The 17209-nt window shown below is 39.8% G+C and overlaps 2 protein-coding genes and 2 pseudogenes across 2 annotated transcripts; 2 read left to right on the plus strand and 2 right to left on the minus strand.

Moving 5' to 3' along the window:
• Positions 1 to 181: 181 nt before the first annotated feature.
• On the plus strand, positions 182 to 1723 carry LOC131326124 (protein LURP-one-related 15-like). Its single transcript, XM_058358731.1, has 3 exons — positions 182 to 484; positions 771 to 998; positions 1338 to 1723. Exons 1-3 carry the CDS (start codon positions 248 to 250, stop codon positions 1479 to 1481), a joined length of 609 nt encoding a protein of 202 aa, XP_058214714.1. The 5' UTR covers positions 182 to 247; the 3' UTR covers positions 1482 to 1723.
• Positions 1724 to 3507: 1784 nt separating this feature from the next.
• On the minus strand, positions 3508 to 7097 carry LOC131327957 (syntaxin-81-like; annotated as a pseudogene).
• A 1048-nt stretch (positions 7098 to 8145) lies between these two features.
• LOC131327958 (O-fucosyltransferase 28-like) lies at positions 8146 to 13140 on the plus strand (annotated as a pseudogene).
• Positions 13141 to 14545: 1405 nt separating this feature from the next.
• LOC131326123 (protein LURP-one-related 10-like) lies at positions 14546 to 15916 on the minus strand. Its single transcript, XM_058358730.1, has 4 exons — positions 15902 to 15916; positions 15561 to 15865; positions 15129 to 15356; positions 14546 to 14913 (listed from the first exon to the last, which is right to left on the minus strand). Exons 2-4 carry the CDS (start codon positions 15804 to 15806, stop codon positions 14719 to 14721), a joined length of 669 nt encoding a protein of 222 aa, XP_058214713.1. The 5' UTR covers positions 15807 to 15865; positions 15902 to 15916; the 3' UTR covers positions 14546 to 14718.
• Positions 15917 to 17209: the final 1293 nt, after the last annotated feature.

The raw sequence follows: 17209 nt of genomic DNA on the forward strand, positions 1-17209 counted from the left end.
AGTTCTATTGATTGTGAAAAAAAATTAATTTTTTTAATAAAAAATATGCATATTTTGTAAAGCCTAGTTTTGCGCGCCGGACACTTATTTAGGGACGGAGGGAGTACTAGTTAGTGAAAATAACAAGCAATCTGTAGGCCCCACCATAGATGTTTAATCATTTCTGCCTATGTTAAAACGCTCTCAATGGAACAGAGACCCTGTCCTGTGATCAGCCCAACAAAAATCCCAATCCTACCTGAAATCAATGCCACGGTCAAGGTACAGGCCGCCGTTAGGTAACCCGGCGGCAATCGTAAGCCCACAGTTCTGCGCTCCTTACTCCGTCGATCTAACAATCGTGAGGAAACGGATCCTCAACTTCGGCGTCACCGACGTCAATGGCAACATCATGTTCAAGATCAAACGCAAGTGTTTCAGCCTCGGTCATCGCCGCACCTTGCTCGATGCTGCTGGAAACCCCATCCTCACTCTCCAATGGAAGGTAGACGAATTTGGAACCATTTTTTGTTTTCGGAATATGCTTTGGACCATGGATTTTATTAAGTATCGGCCGCGATGTGGCTACCGGTGGTAGTGACTAATAATTTCTTTTTTTTGTTTATTTTCATCTCTTCCACCATTTCTGATCTCTTTCGGTCATCGAAAATTGAAATAAGCGAAAGATCGAACTCGTTTTCTTTTCTCATTTTTTCACCCTCTGGTCTTCCACTGAGCTAGCTAGTCGTTGTGGTTGATGCTATAAGTAACGAAATGGCACTTTCCTCCAGATACTTACTGCACATAGGAGGTGTCGAGTGTACAGGGGAGGTAGCAGAGACAAAAAAGATCTGCTCTTCAGTGTTAAGAAGTCTTCTTTGTTCCAATGCAAGAGAAAGTTAGATGTGTTCTTGGCCGCAAACACAAAAGAAAATTTTTGTGATTTCAAGATTAAAGGCAGTTGGTTTGAAAGATCGTGCACCATATATCTCGGAGATACTTCAACCATCATTGCCCAGGTAATTAAACTAATCAAACACATCTAAATAAATCCCCGTTTGAGTTCAATTTCGTTGGCTTTGTGAAGCCTGATTTGGTTTGCTTATTCATGGAATATGACGGGTTTGCTTATCCCGGTCCAGTTAATGTCGCGTGTTTGCTTGATATTGTTTGTACGATTTTCTGCGCAGTTGTGGGTCGTATCCCTAGCAAATTTTATATCTGCAATGAGCTATATGCACCTAAATCATTTGCATAAATTCTCAATCCATGTTTTTCAATGAACCCAAAGTAGTTGATATATCATTCATTGGGCATATGTTCGAAAAAGTTTTCTTGATGGGTTTTGTTTAATGCAGATGCACAAGAAACTCAGCGTCCAAGGTGTCCTGCTTGGAAAAGATAATTTTGCGGTGACTGTGTTTCCGAACGTGGACTACGCTTTCATAGTTGCTCTTGTAGTGGTGCTTGAAGAGATCAATCACAAAGACGTGAAAGGATGATGATTGAAGTTAATCACCTCAAGTAAAGGAAAACCTCCCGTTTATGTTACCGTATTTTCTCATCTGGATGAGGGGTTCGATACCCTTCTTGTATATTAGGAAAAATGGTCTTTGGATATTTAGGGAGATTACATAAGTTGATCGGAGAATCCAGTATGTAACTGCGCGTCAAAAGAGTTCGTTTATACATGCTTAATGTTGTTTTACAGAACTTGCAATTTGAAACTGGATAGTGTTTGGAATATTTTTGCGTATAGCTACGGAAAGAAAAGCTTAGAGCCCTTTTGCTGATGAAATCCTTGAAATTCTTGAACATGACATGAAGGGAACACATAAGACCCGTTAACGTTTTTGTGAATTATGAATCTAACTTGTTTACCCAAAAAGGAGGAATTATGAATCTTACTTTAGGTGTCATCCATTTGTTGCCATCATGAGCTTGTTTGACTTTAATTAAGTCTCCGGCTAGGGGACGGTAGTTAGTTCTTCAAGAATTAGTCGAGCATTTTATTGTGACCCAAACAGCCTCAAATATAAAAAAATCACGACCTTGTTTGGAAAGCTAGTAAACTTATAACAATGTGGTGTTGCATATCTCTTAGACAGGGCCATGTACCTTTTTATGAAGGATCGTATTGGTCATAAGTTTGACCGTTCATTTCTCTTGTGAGAATTGTATTTTGTTCAAGATACCGGTGTACCATCAATCTAATTTATCGCATGGGTGATGATCACATTGAGGCCCATAACATGAAGAATGACTTGGGTCTTCAAGTGAGGTCGTGTTGAGTCCCATTTTGCATCATATGTGAGGGTTGCATTAGAGGATCTGCATTCGAAGTACGTGGACAGGCTATAAGAAACCTCAAATCAAGGAACTCGAAACAAAGCGCTCTCTCTCTCTCTCTCTCTCTCTCTCTCTCTCTCTCTCTCTCTCTCTCTCTCTCTCTCTCTCTCTCTCTCTCTCTCTCTCTCTCTCTCCATTTGGAGGAGGTTTCTGATTTCATGTTTGAGGGAAGCTGGTTGAGGTGGTTCTGTGTCGCTCAAGTCTAGCTATGAGAAATTATCCAACTCTCCAAGAACAACATGTGGAATTGTTACGTGATATTTCAAACCGATCACATAGCGAAAATTTGTGGGTGAAACATCAACAATCATCTTTCCTTAAATTGTTCTCACAACTCACGCCAACTTTAAATCAATTACTTTGTCTTAGGAGTTACTTTATTTTTTTTTATAAATGAGTTGCTCGACGCCTGTGTGCCTAACCTCTAGTAAAATACAAAACAAACTGCTTAATAGGTCGATTTTTGGAGTTAATGGTTATTAATTGTATATATGTCCACTCAACATATAACCCACTAATCATTTAATTAGTGCTAGTGATCAGTTCAGGGAAGACTTTGATGGGTGTTTTTGTCTTTAGGTAATGATTGTTCGACCTAAACTACTCTGATATATATTGTCATGTTAAGGAGAAATGTGGTATGTTGACGTGGTACCGTAAGGAATTGTGAAACATGAGGAAAGGAGAAATGAAACATGAGGAAAGGAGATAACTCCATTCCGTTAAGATTTTAATTTTTTAAGTACTTATTCTCCTCTTTTCGAAACAGATCATTCTTTCATAATACATCACGTCTAATTTTAAAAATAAGTACTTATTTGAAAGGGTTCTAAACTAACACTTCCCAGTTTGAAATTGCAACTTCTGAAAAAACATACTCCGTAGCAAATAAAACAGCAATAAGCATGCATAAACCAAACAGTTTCAACAAACCGGATTCTCATATCAAGTTATGTAATCTTTCTAGACATCTGAAGGACATTTTTATAGATATGCAAGACAGGAGTCGAACCCTTCATCCAGATGAGAAAAATACAGTAATATAAGAGGAAGGTTTGAGTGAACAAATAACCCTTGATAGAGCTCAATGAAGAAAAATGATTTATGTAGCCGACCCCAATTGATTGGGACATAAGGCTCGGTTTGATTTGGTTTTCTGTTACTCCATTATTGATCTCTTCAAGCACCACCACAAGAGCAACTATGAACGTGTAGTCCACGTGCGGATACAGTCACCGAAAATGTATCTTTTCCAAGCACAATACTTTGGACACTGTTTCCAATATAACTTATAAGCATCCCATGGAACTTAATATCACAATTGTAGAACCACATGCATAGACAGAATTATAGGTCTTCTTTTGGAAGGAATAAGGACTAATGAAGCATGGGGATCAAATCCGAATTGGGACCAAGGGAATTTCGGCATTCACCTGGTAGAGAAGTCCTCAGGCAACCAAATGAAGAATACCTGAAGGGCACAAGTTTCATCATCCAAAAGTTGCTGCTGGACTCTAAAGGGTCAGTTTGAACCTCATCAGGCTCTCTGAGCTGTGAGTTGTTAGGTTCCTTCGGCTCTATCTTGTTAGAATGAGAGTTGTCCGCAGATTTAGATGCAGCAATCCGCTTCAGTCTTCTTCTGGGTGTTGCTCGGTTAATAGCTTCTTGGAACCGTATCACCCTAAGCTGGTCGAACTGTCTTGTTACGGAGTGAAGCCTTTCACTTAAAATCAACACCTGAAATTAGACAGAGGCGAAAGAAAAAAGAACTATTCATGCATAACGTTAAAAAATGAAATCAAATGCTGCAGAGACAAGATGGACACGTCTAATTCAGGTGAATTTATAATACGAGTGCACAGACTTTACGTTTCATGATATTTAATCTGCCATTATTGCAAAACTAAGAGGCATGGATACTTTCAAAGTGATTGTGTCCGTGTCCCACAATATGATCTTAGGACACTCCGCGCCGGATATTTGGGCATCACTAGGGCAAAGATATCAATGCCAAAATCTAGGGCAAACCACGTAAAATAAGCAATATGCCAATCAAACATACTGGGAAGTGGGAAGTTACCCATAACCAAATTTCTTACTGCAATATCTGTGTAGACCAATTTTTTGTCTGTTTGGTCAGGAAAGTGATGCATAGAATGACATCAAGCAAAGCTGCGTTAGTGTACAGCCAGGTTGGATTCCAAAAAATCACTCGTGCTTTTTGGTGAACAAGGGAAATGAAGAGGGGAGAAGAGGACACTTTCCCCTCCCTTCCATTTGTTTGTCTCAATAGTTCTCTCATTGCTGACAGGGAATAAGGTTGGTACAAATTTCAGTCTCATTCCTTTCTATTCACTTTCCCTTTCGAAAAAATACCTTCTCCTCTTGTGTCTTCTTTTGCTTTACCTTCTTTTATCTCGTCTCTCTCTCTCTCCGGCCAAGCATAGCTTAAAAATCCAAAGCAGAGATTCCAGTCCCAATAGAATTTTACAGCAACAATAAATCGAAGTGATAAGTAATAAAGACATAGAAAAGGATCTAAAATTGATATCATACGACTCCGTGTTTGTGTGCAATAGTATCTGCATTAGAATGATCACGCTTTATGCCAAGCCACCCCTTCGAGTTTGACTCTTCATCATTTATACTAGATTTGAGAATGTCTATTTGTTCTTTGCATGCTTTAACAAAAACTGTAACCTGCAAAAAATTTGGAATGGTAAAGTTACATTTGTTCTCGACATATATAGTTTGTGAATCAGTGACCGGGACCTAAAATGCCAGAATGGCAAAATTTGTTAGTGTCAGCAACTAAGCATTGAAATCTAACCAACCTTGCTTTTTCATAACAAACAAACAACAAAAGAAAAGCAAGGGAAATGAATGATCAAACATCTGCATGTTTTTAACATCCAAACCAAAAAGAAAAAGACAAATGACGCAATTTTCCAAAGCGATAACGTTTTTTAGACCTAGAAAAATCCATTCAAGCAAAATCGTGTTAAATCAAAGTTGTGGAACTCTTACTATAGCTTCGATTTCAGCTCCTTCAAGCTTCAGGCACAAGTTGCAAAACTATCATACACCCAAAAAAAAACTGATTAGCACTGCAAAGGGTAGGTTTACAGACTTACTTCATGCTCAATACTGTCTCTCTCCTGCTCAGTGATGCGGTGCAAGTCTACATAATCCTTCTTATGCTTCACTAAGAACTGTTCCAAAGCTCCAATGCTTTCAAGCTTAAAGGACGAAGAGAAGTTGATTCTCTAGTAAAACTGGGTGCATATTTTCATTGAAATGCTTGTAGAATGAAACAGAAAGGAAAATGAAATGTTTCCTCAGAAGCAAGAGGCATCATCACTTGCCGCAAATTGATTTCTCATGTTAAGTATCAAATAATAACTGAAAACAAGAAATATGATTGTTTTAGTCTTAAAGCATATACCGTAGTCAATGCAGCTTTGGTAAAAGATGACCTCATATGACTGTTTTCCATAATTCTCTGCAACACAAATTCTCTAAGATAACCATGTCATGTTTTTTCCTTAGGCCTCCTAAGATCTAAGGTTCGAACAATATCCAGTTTCTGTATATGTTCCAGTGCATCTCCATGATAAAACATTATCCATGACTGCATCAGGCCAGACAATGTTAAAAATCTACACACCATCTTCCTTATATCTCACAACCAGATGTGACAGACTTGACAGACTGATCAAATTCTACCGCCTAATTGCGATAATGAAGCCAGACCATATGTTGGAGCACAAAATCCCTTTCCTATCAAAAAACTTAAAGATACTCCACACACAAGGTGCAAGCTATAGGAAAAGCAGGTGTACCATATGAACACACACTCACACTGTCCAGACATGCAGCATCTTAGATTCACTGAATCACTGGCACCAAGTTTTGAACCATGTCATGTTTTTTCCTAGCACCATCACGTTGGTAGTAAAGATAACGACATTTTCAAAATCCCTATTTGCCACTAGTTTTGAACCACGTCATATAGTCTGGCTTCATTATCGCAATTAGGCGGTAGAATTTGATCAGATTTTCACATCTGGTTGTTAGATATAAGGAAGATGGTGTGCAGATTTTTAACATTGTCAGGGTTGATGCAGTCATGGATAATGTTTTATCATGGAGATGCACTGGAACATATACAGAAGCTGGATATTGTTCTCGTATCTGGATATTGTTCGAACCTTAGCCTTGAGAGTATGACAGGTCAAGGTTTCGAACCTTAGATCTTAGGAGGGAGCAAACTCCAAGTCCCAAGCCTTGACAACTAGCCCAACCCCAAGAGGTTAATCGCAATTTTAGTTTTCAGGCTGAATACTCACAAGTTTAGTTTTCAGGCTGTCCTCAGATTGTCTGTATCAATAGTCGGACTCCTGCCTATATCACTTTGATTACTCCATTCAATAAGTCTATGGAGCACGAAACCAGCCCACGCTAAAAAACCCAACGCAGACGTGGCGTGGGCCCCACGTCAGCTTTAAGCCAAAAAAAAAAAAACGATGTTAGTTCCCTCCCTTAGAAAGTGCCTTCGGGCACAAAACAAATCAATACAACTCAAGAAAGTGATACAGGGAACATCAATAACGTAGCTCGGTAGCTGTAGGGAACATCAATAACTATGCCTTTTAAAATCAGGAAACCCAAATCTAGGCGCGGAAAAACCTGTGATATGCTCTGCTACTGATATTGAACTTATAGTTGGCACAACAATAAGACATTAGCTCAGTGGAAAAGGTCTGCATCGTACTATCATTTAAGGGCATAAGCTTAATTAGTTCAAATGAAAAAACTAAAAAACTCAAACCATCAGATAATCACTGATCAACAAATTTTAAGGAGCCCAGACAATCGTGAAATATGAAACCAGAAATACATAGTCAGGGTTCGACCCGAAAAATTCCCATATTTCACAAGCCCCAATTTTTTTTTCTTGTTTGAACAAGTTATAGTGAAATTAAAGGCAAGAATCGACTCAATTGTAGGGTAATCGACAATCAACAGATACATAGACGAGGAGAGAGACCTTGGGGGTGGATTTGTCGTCGGTGGTGCGTCGATTTTCGCAAAGGGTTGATCGACCTTGGTGGTGGTCGCCGGAGATGGAGTTGAGGCCGGTGGTCGCGCGATCAGTTCGTCGACTTCCTCGTCCTCTCCTCTCTCTCTCTCTTCGTGTTTTAAGTCCAGATATGTTTTTTGGAGGGGGATTCAAAATTCCAGCGTTTTTTTTTTGGCCTTTTTTGCTTAAAGCTGACGTGGGGCGTTTTGGAAGGAGAAGGAATCCAACAAGAACTCGCGTTTAACAGACGCGAGGTTTCGAAGACGACGTCGCTCGGGTTCACTCACACTTCTCAAGTTGAACATGAGAAGTATGTTGATACTTAGTAGGAGTAGTTGGTAAATTGTGAACTCAATCTGGTTTATTTTTATAATCGAAACTGTTCGAGTTGTAAATCTTGTTAACACGATATATTATTTTAAAAATTATGCTAATTGAATGTTGATTAGTTCATAATCGGAGATGATTTGAGTGAATTTTAATTTAATAAAATAGATTCAGCCTCACTGGATCAGACCTTTCTGTATTGCAATGTGTAATTCGTAAATTGTGAACTCATTATGATTTATCTTTACGATCTAAGCTGCTCAAATTGTAGATCGTGTTAAGATGATAAACCATGTTGAGTATCATATCAATCAAATGCTGGTTAGTTCATAATCAAAGATGATTTGTGTGAAATTATTTTTGCGAAAATAGATATGATCATAGAGGATCTTTGTTATGGAAGCACGATGACGTGGAGGACGGTGGATACCATTGAATGCGTAGAATTAGAGGACGGTACAGGAGGTGGAACATTTGCTGCCGGACACGGCCACCAGGCCCACCACCACCAGCACCGCTCGCCGGCGGATTGTTACGACATGTTGTGGCGGAAGGTGCATTCAGTGGGGAGGTTTTTAAGGCCCGGGAGGAACCTGGGCCGTTGGATTTCGGGTGCTCTGATGTTGCTGGTGGTTTGCACCACGTTTGCCAAGTTTTCGCTAATGAGTGGCTGTTTACACCCATTTTTGGCCAAAAATCAGGAAATGGATTTACGGGTTAAAAGGTAGCCTCGAGGGTCGAGGCCCTAGCCTTGAAAGACCTTACGACCAGTTGCCCACGAATTAGGGCCGGTTCTTAAGAAATGATGGGCCTTCCATATAGGCCTAAATCAGTCAAAGGCCTAAGGCTTGAATCAGTCCACCAGGCCTGAGTATTTCATCCAGGCCTAACCCAAATTCCTAGAAGTAACAAAGGCCTAAGAAATGGGCCCAAATTGGTAGAAGCCTTGGTTTTCTCACCAGGCTTGGGCTCAGAAGGCTTACATTGGGCAAAGGCCCATGATTTACCAATAAGTTCAGGCCCAATTGATGAAAGGCCCACTGCTTTAAGAGCATCGTTAAAACCTTTAATGAGCAATGAGGGGGCCTTAAGCTGCTCACAAGTAGCTCAAAGGCCTTAAATTGCTCACAAGCAGCTCAAAGGCCTTAAGCTGCTCACAAGCAACTCACAAGGAGCTCGAAGGCCTTAAGCTGCTCACAAGCAGCTCAAAGGCCTTAAGCTGCTCACAAGCAGCTCAAAGGCCTTAAGCTGCTCACAAGCAGCTTAAAGGCCTAGAATATTCCTGATAGGCAGGTCTGGGTAAGCTGCTCACAAGCAGCTCAAGGTCTGAACTGGTGGGACCCCATTCTTCAGCATGAAGCAAGGCCAGAGACAGGTGGCACACATGCAGCCTTTGGAGCTGTTGGTGAATGATTCATGCAGACCTAAGCAAGCTGCTCACAAGCAGCTCATCCAGGTCTGGTTAATCCTTTGTTTCTGGATCCTTCTTCCGTAAAAGATGAATCTCAGAGGATTTAGAGGGCCCACAAGTATGCAAGGTCCAATAAAATGGTGGGAAGGCCTGAAGAAGCCTTGGTCTTCAGCATTGGTGGGCCCAAAAGACGTCGAGTCAAGCATTAGCTGCTCACAAGCAGCTCAAAGGCCTGGATGCTGAAGTTCCTTTTACTCTTTTACAAAGTTTTATGCAGAAAAGAATGGCTTTTCAGGCCTTTACCATTTCCTTGGAGTAAAGAGCACGTTTTTATCAAAGAATAGCCTCTCATTGGAGCATTTTGAAGCAGCTCAAAAGGGATACTTGGCAGCCATGCATGAAGGCCTGTGGAAGTAGCTTGAACAGCTCAAGACCTGGAACATCTGCCTATAAATACCAGAGTTGAAGGCCTTGGCAAAGGTCCACGACCATCAAGCCCCCGGCTTATGCAAATTTATGTTTTAATTATCTTTTATCTTTCGGTCCACGACCATCAAAGCCCATGGCTTATCCAAATTACATTTCAATTATCTTTTAACCATTTTTATCTTTCGGTCCCCGACCATCAAGCCCACGGCTTATGCATATTTATCTTTCAATTATCTTTAGTTTCCCGTTCAATCTAGCCAAGCCTAGATTTTATTTCATTTCCTTGCAATCAGACTTTATTAAACCGTTAATGAAGTCTTTTTATTTCTATTTTAGGCCTTGCTCTACCTTTCTTTCTATTTTTCACACGATTAGGAAATTTTAAGTCCTTAGCCCGCAAAGGCAAACCACGAACCTCCTCACGGTCTCCACCCTTAGGCTGTGCACTTTCGTCCAGTTAGAAGTCAGATTAAGGCTTCCAGGCCTTGATACGAATTTGGGCAGCAATCCTGCCCTGGCACGCCCGCATCAGGCCTAGAACTGCACTACTCGCTGTTCCTAGGCCAATTGTTAACATTTTTGGGAAACAAACAGTGGCATACCTGAATTGGATGATCAGACCAGGAGAGGCAACGAGTTCTTGATACGGCCGGCCGCGGCTAACGGTGGTTCGAACATGCCTCAGAATGTTGTGACGGAGCCCGTCAACCCCGGCAGCCTCAGGCATTATCAAGTCTCTCTTTTCTGGTGACTGGTGACATGTTTTGATCTCGGATTTCCATGATCCGAACTGTGTTCGGAAAGGGTCCGGCTCCTCTCGTGACCGTCCTTTCAATGGTCAAGACTTGTTTATACACTTTTAACTGATGAACCGGAGAGGATCCATTTCCGTTAAAAAATGTTCGGTTCGGAACATGATAGAGACATTTTGGATTACCTGTAACACGTGGTCATGTGAAACCTACACATAAGAATATGAGGCCCACGCACCTGTGAAAGGATTGTGGTTGGATCGGGTGAGTTCAAGCTGTTGTCTAAACAGTATTTTAGTTCAAAAATACTCACAACTCATTTCTCTTTACATGGTTGTCTAAACGGTATTTTTAATGAAAACAACTTGTATTTCGACTACTATATTGAACAAAAAATATAGCATGAACCCATCTCAATCTGGAAGTTAAATTACCGGTTGCCTGTTTGGGTCTCAGTTTCAGTAACCCTTAATTGTGTCACTTGCGGTCTAAATTCTGCCTTATGCTTTTCAGACTCTTCAAATTTGGAGGAAGCCCAGAAGTGACAACTTCCACAAATTAATGCATTAGCCGAACACCAAAGGAAACGAGTGTGTGCATAAGTCTCTAACACATCTTTTTAGCTCCTTCAACTCCTTGTGTTCTTGGCATTTGATCAGTGAGTTCTTGTTTGTTACACGGAATGGAACTGCCACAAATGGGTACATTCTGGTTCATGCAAATGGGGGATTAAATCATATGAGAACAGGGGTAAGCAAGCCATCCTCTTTGAGAGAGGATTGATTTGGTACAAAGTTCAATAGCGTTTCTATGATCTGGAGATGGATCTCATCTATTTTCCCGACAGCGTTTCCTCTTTGATTGTTTGAAAACGCAGATAAGCGATATGGTTGCTGTTGCGAAAATTATGAACGCGCGCTACTCTTGTTCTTCCCACCTTGGACCATGAGTCACTTTGGACCGACCCCATGTGAGGATTTCTCAATCACTTTGGCGAATTCTAACAGGAACAAATAATACCAGAGATCTTCTGTCTGGAAAATTTCTGTTTCTTGTTCTAGTGCAATCTTTGATGCACAATGTGGTCGAAATCTTGAAGTACGCAAACCTCAAAAGCATGATAGTACGAATGAAAATGCATTAGAACATAAACACGTGAATTTTGGGAACGTGGGATCCTAATAAAGAGATACAACGTAGCGTGGTTTCATTATTTGTTTTTTCCCAGTGATTTCAAAGATGTCTTCGATTGGAAGCACTTCATAACATCTCTAAAAGATGATATTGAAGTGGTGGAGTCTCTATCCAAAAAATTTGCCAAAGAGAAGCCCGTCCTCAAAGCCCCAGTTTCTTGGTCAAAGACACGTATGCGATCTAAATCTTCTTCATAAAAAGAGAAAATTCCCTAGTCCAAGGAACGATTATTTTTCTATGCAGGCAGGTTATTATAGAGGAGGAGACTGTTAAAGAATCAGAAGGTAATGAAGTTCACCAAAACCGATTCACGCTTGGCAAATGGCTCAGGTGCCGTGCAATGTATGAGGCAATTCGGCACATTGCTCAAATCGAAGAGCTCAGAAAGGTGTTAGTGAACAGACTTCGGAACTACAGTGAACCCTACATTGCTCTCCATTTAAGGTATCAAACTGCAAAACTGGTGTCCTCAAAATGCATCCAGGGAGAAGTGCAAATACGACTATGTTTTTATGCTACCCCTCCAAATGCAATTGCAGATACGAAAAGGACATGCTTGCTTTCACAGGCTGCAGTCGCAGCCTCAACTCATCAGAGGTTGAGGAGCTTCGGAAACTGAGGTACAAAGTGAGACACTGGAAGCAGAAGCGGATCCATGGAGAAGAAAGAAGACTCCAAGGAGGGTGCCCCATGACCCCAAGGGAGGCTGCCGTGTTTCTTGAGGCCATAGGGTACCCTTCTACCACCAGAATCTACATAGTCGCGGGGGAGATTTATGGAAAAGAAGGGCTTGAACCCCTCCGTGCCAAGTACCCAAACATATACTCTCACTTGACCCTCGCAACACAGGAAGAGTTGAAACCTTTCAATCAGTTGCATAACCAATTAGCTGCCTTGGACTACATTGTAGCAATTTCGAGTGATGTTTTTGTGCATACCTATGATGGAAACATAGCTAAGGCGGTCCGGGGTCACCGGATCTTCGAAGGGTTCCGGAAAACCATACAAGTACGTATCACCATGTTTAAAAATACGTAAGAAGCATGGAAATGCCTACCAGCTTCATGTATCCGTGTTTGACATCAACATTTATAGAAAATAAACACGTCAAGACACACTCTTGGCACGCATAAATAGATATCTGGTTTCTTTATTTTGTTCTCTCTTAGCGAGACACGTCAGGATCCATTGGGAACGTGTTAGGGATACATTAAGAGGTCTATCATGCAATTTTTGTCATGCGATGCTTAGTTCACTAAAACTTATGAACAAGTGGCGATTCTTATCTTCATGATATTATTGATGTATTGTTAGATACCTTTCTGAAAAATGTTGCAGGCAGGGCTTCGTGAGACTGATCGACGAATTGGACCAGTGTAAGTTGGCTTGGGTGAAATTTTCATCCAAGGTCAAGAGGCTACAGCCGCTACACGTATGCAAATAGGATATATTGGAGCACCAAATTATAGATGTTTTTTTTTTTTGATAATTCACATTATAGATGTTCATTGGATATATCTAGAGAGAGTAGATCTGAGAACCAGCTTGTTTATACATGCTTAATGTTGTTTTATTTGTAATGGTTTTCCAGAAACTTGCAATTTGAAACTGGATAGTGTTAAGAGTTTGGAATCTTTTTCGTATAGTTATGGAAAGCCAAGCTAATTAGAGCCCTTTTTGCTGATGAAATTCTTGAACATGCAATGAAGGGACCACATAAGACCAGTTAACGTTTTTGTGAATTATGAATCTAACTTGTTTACCCAAAAAGGAGGAATTATGAATCTTACTTTAGGTGTCATGAGCTTGTTTGACTTTAATTAAGTCCCCCGCTAGGGGACGGCCGTAGTTGATTCTTCCAGAATTAGTGAGGGTTTTATTGTGATCCGAACAGCCTGAGTTATATACAGGAAAAAAATCATGACCTTGTTCGGAAAGCTAATTAGTAAACTTAACGATGTGGTGTTGCATGTCTCTTAGACAGGACCATGTACCATTTTTATGTGATTATATACACTAACCCTATCATACCCAATTTGACAGAAAAGACGCAAATTTTGTGAAGGATCGTATTGGTCACAAGAGAAAGTTTGGCCATTCATTTCTTCTGTGACAATTGTACTATTTTGTTTAGAAAGATATCGGTGTACCATCAATCTAATTTATCGCATGGGTGATGATCACATTGAGACCCATCTTGGATCTTTATTGAGTCCCATTTTGCATCATATGTGAGTGTTGCATTAAAGGATCTGCATTCAAAGTTCGTGGACTGGCGCTATAAGAAACCTCAATCAAGGACCTCAAATCATAACTCGAAACAGACCTCTCTCTCTCTCTCTCTCTCTCTCTCTCTCTCTCTCTCTCTCTCTCTCTCTCTCTCTCTCTCTCTCTCTCTCTCTCTCTCTCTCTCTCCATTTGGAGGACGTTTGTGATTTCATGGTTGAGGGAAGCTAGTTGAGGTGGTCCTGTGTCGCTGAAGTCTAGCTATGAGAAATTATCCAACTCTCCAAGAATAACATGTGAAATTGTTACGTGATATTTCAAACCGATCACTTAGCGAAAATTTGTGGGTGAAACATCAACAATCATATTTCCTTAAATTGCTCTCACAACTCAAGCTAACTTTAAATCAATTACTTTGTATTAGGAGTTACTTTTTTTTTTTTTATTTATAAATGAGTCACTCAACGCGTGTGTGCCTAATCTACAAACTGCTCAATAGGTAGATTTTTGGAGTTAATGGTTATTGATTGTATATATGTCCACTCAACCTATAACCCACTAAGGAATTGTGAAACATGAGGAAAGGAGATAATTCCGTTCCGTTAATATTTTAATTTTTTAAGTACTTATTTTATTTTTTACGAAACAAATCATTCTCTCATAATACATCACTTTTAATTCAAAAAATAAGTACTTATTTGAAAGGGTTTTAAACTAACACTACCCAGTTTGAAATTGCAACTTCTGAAAAAACATAGCAAATAAAATAGCAATAAGCATGCATAAACCAAACAGTTTCAACAAACCGGATTGTCATATCAAGTTATGTAATCTTTCTAGACATCTGAAGGCATTTTTATAGATATATATACAAGACGGGAGTCGAACCCTTCATCCAGATGAGAATATAAGTGGGAGGTTTGAGTGAACAAGTGGCTTTTGATAGAGCTCAATAAAGAAAAAAGAATTCATGTGGCCGACCCCAATTGATTGTTACCTAAGGCTCGGTTTGGATTGGTTTGATTTCGTTTTCCGTTTTTATTGATCTCTTCAAGCACCACCACAAGAGCAACTATGAACGCGTAGTCCACGTGTGGATACACAGTCACCGAAAATGTATCTTTTCCAAGCACAATACTTTGGACACTGTGTTTCCTATGCATCTGCATTAAACAGAAACCCAACAAGAAAACCCTATCAAACATATGCATAATGAATGATATCACCTTACTTTCCTGGGTTTTGCATAAAAAACTACTGTAACAGCCCTCGAAGTGACAAAACAAACCAAATGATCAGACTTCACAAACCTGACAAAATCGACAATTTATGAACTCAAACGGATATATATTTAGATAGATTTGATCTAATTAATTACCTGGGCAATGATGGTTGAAGTAATTCCGAGATATATGGTGCATGATCTTTCAAACCAGCTGCCTTTAATCTTGAAATCACAAACATCTTCTTTTGTGTTAGCTGCCAAGAACACATCTAGCTGTGTCTTGAATTGGATCAAAGAAGACTTCTTGGCGCTGAAAAGCAGATCTTTTGCGTCTGTGCTATCTCCCCTGTAAACTTGCCACCTCTTATGTGCAGTCAATATCTAGAAATGCACATTAGGTTACTGTAGCATATCATCAATTGGGTCTAACCCATTTTGTGAATAAAACTAAACAAAGGGAAGTTCTACGGATCTAGATATCCAGACAGAGACTCTAACGCACTGTTGTGTCTCTAGCTATTCGTTGCACATGGGTCTTCAACTCATTTTTCGAAATGAAATGGTTGCGAATTAATTCGATGTTACCTTCTGTTGGAGAGTGAGGATCGGGTTTCCAGCGGTGTCGAGCAAGACGCGCCGGTCACGGAGGCTGAAAACCTTGCCTTTGATCTTGAACATGACGTTGCCATTGACGTCTGTGACGGTGAAGTCGCCCTCCGTTATCGAGAGGAGTTTCCTCACGATTGTTAGATCCACCGGGTAAGGCGCGCAGAATTGTGGGCTTACGATTGCCACCGGGTTACCTAACGGCGGGTTGCTTGACTGTGCCATTGATTTCAGACCAATGTTTTGTTGGGGTGATCACCGGAATGGAATGTTTCTTCCATTCACTAAAATAGGTGGACATGATTAGAAGACGGTAGGACCCAAAGAAAGTTTTTTTTTTTTTTTTAGGTATTTAGGTCAGCTTACGTGCATCTAGATTAATTTCCTCCCGGTTCAGTCAAAGATAGGCAACGGGCCGTTTACTCTGAGACAAAGGAAACTCACAAGAATACTTTTTTTTACGGCCTGACTCCAAAAATCAAACTGCTTGTGTAGGAAGCAAATCCGCCGATCAAATCTTGGGCCTGAAAGTTCGTAATTTTGCCGCGTACTAAACTGCCCTTAAACCCAATACTCTTGGAACTCGTACTCGGTCGTTGAAAACGCGTCTGTGATTATTTAACGTACTATATAATTAAACTAAAATTTGAATTTTAAGCTCATCAAACTTCCAAGACAAGCCTAAACTTGCGGGCCGAAGCCATACCGGTAGGGTCGTGGCTCACACTAATCATTTTAAAATTGAATCGAGCGGCCAGTCTGACCGATTTCTACAACCCAATAAAATATAGTACAAAAGTAAACGATGTGCAAGAAGCAGCAATAGAAGAGTCCTTGTTTATTCTTTGTGCTTATTTCATAATGTATCTTTGTAATTTATGAAAAATCTTTGGCCGATCATACAAAAAAGGGACCCTAACAAAACTATTGGTACTTCATAGCCCGTAGTTATCCCTTGACTCTATCCAATGTTTTGGAAATTGAAATTCGAATATTGAAATGAACTAGTAAAAAAAGACGGAGTTAACGTGTTACTTACTCAATTATCAGTCAACTGAAATAAAACCGCGAAATCATAATTACATACATTTAAAAAATATTAATAATATAGAGTATTTATAGAATAACCTAAGGTTCCGCAAGCGGCGGTACATGCCCCTTTGGCCGGAGAACGAGTACAAAGATTAGCTATAGGCTTACGCATTTCCAATTGTTAACAATCATCACTGTCTCCCCATTCACGTTAATGATTAACTTATGTACTACAATTTTTTGATTTTTCCTTATTCAAATTACATTACGTTTGTTAGTTTTACGCTAAATTTTTATGTAATATAGGTAAGTAAGGATGGGAGGAACCGAGAAAGTAAAAAATTATGACTTTTACACGAGTATTTTGGAAAATATCACAAAATTGACTGTTCGAGCTTTTATTTGGATATTTTTAAAAATACTTGTGTAAAAGTCATAATTTTTTACTTTTTTGGTTCCTCTCATCCTTACTCACTCACAATACATAAAAGTTTGTCGTAAAATTAACAAATGCAAAAAAAAAAATTAAATAAAGACGAAACCCAAAAATTATTCTGCATAAGTTATCACTAGTGTAAACACCAATTTTTTGGGGA

Source organism: Rhododendron vialii, chromosome 5a, assembly GCF_030253575.1.
Source record: "Rhododendron vialii isolate Sample 1 chromosome 5a, ASM3025357v1".
NCBI lineage: Eukaryota > Viridiplantae > Streptophyta > Magnoliopsida > Ericales > Ericaceae > Rhododendron > Rhododendron vialii.